Genomic DNA, 8,043 nt, shown 5'->3' on the forward strand with positions numbered 1-8,043 from the left:
GCGCTGCTTAATTGTTATCGCCTTGTCTCGACTTTCTGGGGGGCTCCGTGGGTCGTGGGGGGGCTCGGGGACAGCCTGGCCTCTGCACCTCCCTTCCCCTGCCCTGGGGATCCGCGTCCCGCGGCTTCGGGCTCCTGGCCGGGGCCTCTCCGGTGCTCTGCGGGGCGGTGGAGCCGCGGGGAGGGTGCCGTGGGTTCAGCAGTGGCTGGGTGGCTCCTTCCCCACCTCCGTCCTTCCCCACCTCCGTCCCTTCCCGATGCTTTTCCGCTCGCAGCCACACGCGCGGTGACTCACGCTGTAAAAATATTCCCCTCCCCGCCAACCCATAAACAGAAAATGTGCCTTGACTCAGCGCCCTGCGAGGGATCCGGGGCTGCGGCACCCACACTCTCGGCAGGGGCTGCGAGCGGGAGGGGCTGGGGGCTCACAGGGCACCCCCACACAGGGAGGGACACCCCGACCCCGTCCCAGCGCCGTGGCCTGGCCGCAGCCTCCACCCTCGGCTTTTTTCGGGAAGCAAAAGTCACCGTGGTGAGGCCACGGGACAGGGGAGGGGGCTGGGGATGCTCCTCGGGGGCTTCTTCCCCTGGAGTGAGGCTTGGGCTGGAAAAGCCTCACACCCAAACGGGAACCCCCTCCCCCCCCAAGCACAGGAGTGACCCCCAACAGCAGGAATTGATCATCAGGATTGGGAATTGATCCCATTGATCCCCAGGATCTGCCTGAGACCTGCCAAACTCATCACACCCCGGCTGCCGGGCAGGGGGGTGGGGGACAGGGGCTCGGGGGCACAGGGAGCCCCCCGAGCTCGGAGAGGGGCCTCGCAGCTGCAGGATTCCTCCCAGGTCAGCGTCGGCCAGGGATGACTCAGGGGGGATTAGTGGGATTTGACTGAGCAGGGAACATCGGGGGACATCGTGGGCCTGACCTCGGCCATGTAGGGCCAGTCCTGCCCAGAGCCCCGGGGGCATGGAGGGCACAGGGGACACGGGGCCAGCCGGGGCCAAATGGCCCCAGGGCCACAACCCAGCCCCTCTCCAGCCTCCAGGGAGGCTGCAGCCCCTGAGCTGAACCCCCAGCCCCTCAGACAGTGGGGTGGAAGGAAGGGGGAGCACTGGGGGCAGGGCTTGGGCTCAAGGGGCTGCACTGCTGGGGTGGGTTCTTGCCCATGAAGCCCCTATTTGCCCTCTGACCTAAAGGGGGTGTTTGTGCACTTGTTTTTTGGGATTCAGGCATCCCAGGATGGTGACACTGAGGTGTGGAAACCCCAAATATTCTCTAATAGGGCATGTGGAGACCCTGAGCGTGGGAGAGCAGGGATGAGGAGGAGATCTGGGACTGGAGACACGTGGGATGTAGGAGACCCAGATTGTGGAAAACTGGGATGCTGAGACAGGGATGTTGGAGACCTGGCATGTGAACACCAGAGATGTTGGAGACGTGGGATGTAAAGCCCCCAGAATGCTGGAGTTGGATATGGAGAGCTAAGATGAAGGAGACCCAGGTGTGGGACATCCAGGGTGGGGAGACTCAGGGTGTGCAGGTCAGGGACATCGACCCCAGGTTGTGAACACTTGGGATGAGAACAGCGGGGATGTGGAGCCCTGGGTTACAGACCCCAGTGCTGGGCAGGGCTCGGGGGCCCTGCTGGCCCCTCTGGCCCCAGGCAGCCCCGTCCCGGTGCTCTGGTCCCGGTGCAGCTGCCACAGGAGTGGCCCAGCCGAGGGGCAGGGGGCAGACACGCCACAAGGACAGGTTTATTTCACCAGCTTTTATTCCGGCTGATTCTGTCGGTTCCTTCACATTTATTCAAGGCACTCAGTGGCAGGGCGAGTACAAAATCAACAGTAAAAAGGGGGTGGGTGTGAGGGGGCAGCTGGGGGCGGGCGTAGCAGCGGCGGCTTCTCCTCTTCCTCCTCCTCCTCCGTCTCCTCCTCCTCGGTGCCGCCTACTTCTTGGCCGGCTCCTTGGCCTGGCTCTCCACGGTGACGGGGATGGTGATTTCGGCAGACTGGATGGCGGGTTTGGGCAGGGGGGCCTCCACCGTCAGCATTCCATCGGGAGACAGCGAGGACCGCACGGCCGTGGCTTCCACACCAGGGGGAAGGCTGGGAGGAGAGGGGAGAGAGGGAAAGGGAGGTGAGGGCTGCAGCATCAACCCAGGGATGCAATGCTCAGCCCCAAATCGCTGCCTCTCCCACTCCCAGTTTGGCTGAGCAGCATTCCCAGTTTGGCCAGTGGGCTTTAGAGGGTGTGGGTGGGTGGGAAAACGTCCCCAAAGACATCGGGGCTGCACCAGGTGTCTCCCCTCCTCCCTGGTACTCACGTGTATTTTCGGGTGAAGCACCTGGAGATGAAGCCGTGTTCATCCTGCTTCTCCTCGTGTTTGCCTGCAAGGAAACAAAACCTCTCAATGGCTGGGCGTGAACCTTCCTGCCCCACCCCAACACTTGTGAGGGGCTGATTCTGCCCATCCTGGGGCTTTTGCCGTAATATCAGCCTGGAGCAACTTGGGGGGACCCTCTGCAGGGCCACCCCGGGTGCATCCCCCAAATTTAAGCAGAGGAAAGTCCAGTGCCAGGAGCTGGGGGTGGCCAAAGGGGCCCAACAGTGTCCAGCCGGCCCCACAGCTTGGCAGGGCTGGAGATTGAGCAATCCCCTCTCCCTGAATTCATCTGGGAATTGCCCCCATTCCTGTCAGGCCCGCCCTCACCCGGCAGGAAGCACATCCTGGCCTCGTGCCAGAGATCTGGGCTTTGTCGCAGCATCCAGGCTGCTGTGGGGGCTGCAGGCCTCACGACACCCCACATCACCCCCGGGACCCTCTGTGGCTCCCTGTGTCCTTCCAGAACAGCAGCAAGGGGTCAATGTGTGGGGCTGGGGGGGTCTCTGCACTGAGTGCACCCTGAGACTGAGCTGTAATGCTGGGCCTTCCTCCCTGCCTCGATTTTCTCTTTCCCTTTCCCTTTTTCGTCTCTCCTTTCCTTCTGCTTTTCCTTCCTTCCCTTATTCCACCCTTTTCCACCCATCAAGCTCCAGGACAGCAGCTCCCCCATCCAGGAAGCGCCACCCCAGCACCCACCGGTTATCTCCACGATATTATCCTTGGTTTTCACCACCAGCTCCTCGGGTGCAAAGTGGTTGACGTCCAAGGTGACCTTCCAGCTGTCGGCGGTCTGGCGGATCTCGGAGATGCCGCTGCTCAGCTGCCGGCTCAGCGCCTGCCCAAAGGGCGAGCCCGGCGCCGGCATCAGGGCGCTCTCCCGGGGCAGCAGGCGGAAATAGCCGGGCCAGGCGCTGCCGCTCGGCCACTTGTACCAATCCTCGGGGATGTGCGGCATCCCGAAGGACTGGTCGAACAGGCGGCTGCCATGGTACCTGGGAAAAAGGCCAACCACTTGGTTTTTTAAAATTTTAAAAGTTTAATAGTGTCGTGGTTTGAAAGGAAGTGAGTTTTTTTGGGATGCTGCGGTCAAACCAATGGGTGCTCAGATTTGAGTATTGGCACCTGGTGCAGCCACTGGGGACATGGATACGCCTCTGAGAACACAGGGGTTAAAAGCAGAGGACTCCCAGGAAACCTTTCTCTTGGGTTCCGGTGGGGAAAGAGTTCGGATAAAATGGTTATAAAAAATAATAATACGATTAGAGTAATAATAATTTGGAGAAATTGAATTAGGACAATATGAGACAATAAATACAAAGAGTTACGGACGTCCATGTACCTTTTTCTTGGCAGTAGAAGCCCGAAAAAGGACACCCGTTAACAAAGGATTAACCCTTAAAAGCAACAGCCTGTTGCATATTTGTACACTTCATACATGATGCATAAATCCATTCGAATACAGGATTCTGTCTGGTCATCATCAACTTCTTCCTCAGAGTCCTAACAGTGCCTTCAAGGCAGGAAGACGTTCGTTTCTCCTGATAATGGGGCAATAAATTCTTTTTCTCTGAAAGATTCAGGTGTCCTGTGGCTGCTATCTCACTGCAAGTCCTTTCTTTAAAAAAAGCATCCTACATAGCATCGTTTCTATTTTAACACTTTTTATAACCTAAAACTATATTTAACACACTACTTAAGAGAATTAATACAGCATTAATTTCTAACACAACACATATAACATTCATTTCGATATTTGCGAAAAGCCAATCATAAAACGCATGCACGTTTCACAGTACCAGTCACGGAAGGGGTCCCAGCTGGGGCTGCGCAGGAAGGTGAAGGGGACGCGGCGCTCGGCCATGGCGTGCGGGGCTGCCCGGGGTGGAGGCGGTCCGGCCCTTATGAAGAGGGCCCGGGGTTATTTTTAGCCAGGCTGCTCAGCTGGCTATTAATGGAAATCGCGGCAGCCCCGCAGAAGGGACCAGAAGCTTGTCCCGGGGTTGGGGCGGCCGCACGCAGCCGCAGAGGGTGGGCGGGTGGGTGTGCGGGGAGGGGGCTGGCAGCCTGCAGGGCCCCCCTGCCAAGGGAATGTCCGTCCTCCTTTCATCGGGAGAGGCTCGGCCTGCTTGGGAGTGATGGATGGCCCTTGGAGCCGCTCCCGGCCTCTCTCCCGCCTGCCTGCCCGGAAAACGATCCCCAGGATGCGGCCCCGTGCAGCGTGAGAAGGGGCTGGGGCTGGGCCAGCGCCTCGGGAATGGCCGGATGAGTCAGTGCGGGAGGCTCTGAGTGGCCCTGTGCTGTGTCACCGCCTGCCAGAACCTTCCAGAGCCCCCCAGCTCTTGATCACCCACCTGCCAGAAGGTTCCAGAGCCCCCCAGGCCCTGGTCACCCCCCAGCTCCTGGTCACCCACAGGCCAGAAGGTTCCAGAGCCCCCAGCTCTCGATCACTCACCAGCCAGAAGATTCCAGAGCTCACCAGCTCCTGGTCACCCAACTTCCAGAAGGTTCCAGAACCCCCCAGCAACCAGTCACCCCCCAGCTCCTGGTCACCCACCTTCCAGAAGGTTCCAGAGCCCCCCAGCCCTGTGGGACTCCAGTGGCTCCAGTGCTCAGCACTGTGGTAGGAAGCCCCAGCACCAAGCTGGGCTGCTCCAGTGCCCAGGAATTGGGTCCCTGAGGCCCTTGTAGGGTTGGTGAGGGTCTGGGGGCCAATGGGACCTGTGGGGGTTGGGGGGGGGCTTACAGGACCTGATGGGGGCCAGTGGAGACTGGGGGCTGGCTGTGATAATGGGGTTAGGGGGGCTCTAGGGGGGCAGAGGGACTGAGGGGCTGGAAGGGGATCCTCTCATCCAAGTCTCTCCACACCCCTGGCACCCAGGAAGGGGTTCCCATGTCGGCTCAGAGCCCAGGCTCCCATCCTGGGGAAGGGCTGGCAGCTCTGGGCCCCCATCACCTGGGCCCAGCTCCCCTCTGGCCCCAGATTTGCCCTGGAGAAGACGGGAGGTGGGGGGCACCTGAGCCCTGACACACTCAGTGTGTGAATTACTGACCTTCAGAAGTAGGGGGGGATGGAGCAGCAGGAAATTTGGGGGTGATAATGGGGTTAGGGGGGCTCTAGGGGGGTAGATGGACTGGAGGGGACTGCAGGGGGGGCTGAGCCATGTGGGCCTGGGGGCTGTGGCAGGCTGAGGGGTTGAACCAGGGGAAGATGGGGCACTGCAGAGGGGAGGAGTGGGAGGGATGCAGGGAAACGAAAGGGACGTGGGAGGGAGGGGAGAGATGCAGGCAGGGATGCAAGGAGGGAGGCAGGGAAATGGAGGGGAGGCAGGGAAGGATGCAGAGGAAGATGCAGGGAGGGATGCTGGGAGGGAGGGGAGGGGTCAGAGGAGGGATGCAGGGAGGAAGGGAAGGGTGGCAGGTGGGAATTCAGGGAGGGCTGCAGGGAAATGGGAGGGATGGGAGGGATGCAGGAACGCAGGGAGGAGCAGGGAAGGATGGGAGGGATCGAGAGAGGTGTGGAATGGATGGGAGAGTTGCAGGCAAATGGGAGGGATGCCGGGATGTGGGAGAGAGGGGAGGGATGCAGAGATGCAGGCAGAGATGCAGGTGAGGATGCAGGGAGGGATGCAGGCCGGATGGATGGCAGCTGGCAGACAAATGGGAGGGATGCAGGGAAGGATGCAGGGAGCCAGGAGCACGGCAAGGAGCCAGGGAGGATGCAGAGGGACCCCCACAGACACAGCAGGGTCCTCGGAGGGATCAGACACAAAACTCCCGGTGCTGCTCCACATGGAGGGAGAGGGAAGAGCAGGATGGATCCGCGGGGAGCCGGAGGGAAGGAGCAGGACAACCCTGCCGTGCTCCTGGCAGGAAGAAACCTCTCAGTGCCCAGCAGGGTAATTTACAATATATACTGTATATTTATTATAATTGCACCAGCTCACGGCATCTACAGCTGTACTCACAACCCAGAGAGAGAGCGCACGCGCGACAGGAAAATACTGAAGTATTTCTACAGAGTATTTGTTCCAGTTGGCTCCCTCCCGGCAGGAGACAGAGACTGTAAAAGAGGAAGACTGGAATTTTTCCCTGATGTGCTGGCTGCTCCGCGGCGCCGCTGCAGGCGGGGCTCGGGTCTTTGGGAGCCGCGGCCCCACGGGGGCTGCAGGGCTGGGGCTGCAGGGAAATCCCCGCTGCTGGCTCGGGTGTGGGTCTCGTCAGGGGATTCCCCCATGGCCCAGCAGGGTGGGGGCTCCAGCGGCCGCTCTGAGCTCCCCGTGGGGCGGTGGGGGGCCGGGGGCTGTGGGGCAGCAGCTGGAATTGCTGGGGTGGTTTTCGGAGCGCGTGGCTCAGGGTTTGTGGGGATGCTGGGGGAATTCGTGTCCTCCGATCTCCCCAGGCTCCAGGAGAGCAGAACCTTTTGTCTCCTCCTCCTGCCACAGTCGCATCCAGCGCTGCCACCCTGCCCAGGGCTGGCACGTGGGGACAAGCTGCACCACGGAGTGCCACCAGCGTGTGTCCCCTCCTTACCTGTTCACCCCATCTCTAACACCTCTGCTTGTTCGGGTGGGTGGCTGGGACACCCAGGGGCTGCCACCCATCACTGCCCAGCTCCTGGGATTTTTCTCCAAGGGCTGGTGAATCCTCAGCCAGGACATGCCAGGTTTGGGAGGCTGACCCTGAAGTGCCCTTTTGCTCCCATCTCTGTCCTCTCGGCTCCTCTGGTTCGTCAGGCCCCGGCTAACGAGGCTGAGCTGGACCCCAGAGGATCCTCCCGACCCCGGCTGGCTGGAAACCAGCGCCGGAGCCTGGCTTTGCATCCAGGGGCAGCGGGTTAGTCCGGGCAGCTGCTCTCCCACCCAGGGAGGCTCATCCCCATTGTCCTGCTCCAGCCAGCCGGAAAACGCGGGGCCACCGGCATTAAACACCAGCCCCGGGGGCCACGACTGTCCTCAGCGCCTGGGGACTTTCTTTCTTTTTTTTTTTTTTTTGGGAAATCAGCAAAATCCTGCAAAAGCCGGGCGGCAGGCCAAGCCCGGGACCCTCCTGCCTCTCTCTTCCCATAATTGAGTTTAAAAAGAAGCCACTTTTCCCCAGAGCAGGAGGGGAGAGGAGGCTGTGAGCCCAGAGGTGGGGCAGGCCATGCCAACGCCAGAGGGTGTCTGGATGCACCCCCTGCCCAGCCCCAGCCCTGCAGCTCCCTCCTCCCGGGGGTGCCCCCCAAACTGGGGGGGTGGGTGGGTGCCAGGGCCGGCTCCTGAGCTGGGACAAGCAGCGTTTTACTCTGGATCTCCTCGCTTGGGAAGAGAATTACAGGTGCTGCCGGCTTTGTTCATCCATGGCTCGGCGTGTGCTCAGGTCTGGGGGGACCCCAAAATGTTTTGCAGAGCCCCTGTGCCCCGTGACACCCTGGGGACAACTTTGCTGGGGGAAACAGGGCCTTGCTCACCTCTGGTTGGCATCACACCCTCCAGCTGAGCCTGCCCCCTCTCCCGCCCACCTCCCCGGGATGCTCTTGTGCTAAAAAACAGTCAAACAAACCCAAAAAAAAGCACAGGGGGACCCCAGGGGTGTCCCCAGCCACCCCCACCCTCTGGCCCCAAGGTCTCTGCAGAGCATTTGTTCCCTCGCTCTGTGCTCGCCCACCCCACCCCGCC

General features: G+C 60.9%; 1 protein-coding gene across 1 annotated transcript; it reads right to left on the reverse strand.

Moving 5' to 3' along the window:
• Positions 1–1,756: 1,756 nt before the first annotated feature.
• Positions 1,757–4,665, reverse strand: HSPB1 (heat shock protein family B (small) member 1). Its single transcript, XM_036395414.1, has 4 exons — positions 4,183–4,665; positions 3,083–3,378; positions 2,327–2,390; positions 1,757–2,108 (listed from the first exon to the last, which is right to left on the reverse strand). Exons 1-4 carry the CDS (start codon positions 4,245–4,247, stop codon positions 1,949–1,951), a joined length of 585 nt encoding a protein of 194 aa, XP_036251307.1. The 5' UTR covers positions 4,248–4,665; the 3' UTR covers positions 1,757–1,948.
• Between the last annotated feature and the right edge of the window lie 3,378 nt (positions 4,666–8,043).

The sequence above is a fragment of the Molothrus ater genome, chromosome 21 (genome assembly GCF_012460135.2).
Source record: "Molothrus ater isolate BHLD 08-10-18 breed brown headed cowbird chromosome 21, BPBGC_Mater_1.1, whole genome shotgun sequence".
Classification (NCBI taxonomy): domain Eukaryota; kingdom Metazoa; phylum Chordata; class Aves; order Passeriformes; family Icteridae; genus Molothrus; species Molothrus ater.

Excerpts from the sequence above, each read along its gene's own strand:
- HSPB1 (XM_036395414.1), bottom strand. The coding sequence starts at position 4,247 with ATGGCCGAGCGCCGCGTCCCCTTCACCTTCCTGCGCAGCCCCAGCTGG. Across the intron at positions 3,379-4,182 it reads TGGGACCCCTTCCGTGACTG|GTACCATGGCAGCCGCCTGT; the intron begins GTACTGTGAAAC and ends CCTTTTTCCCAG. Across the intron at positions 2,109-2,326 it reads TGCTTCACCCGAAAATACAC|CCTTCCCCCTGGTGTGGAAG; the intron begins GTGAGTACCAGG and ends CTCTCCTCCCAG.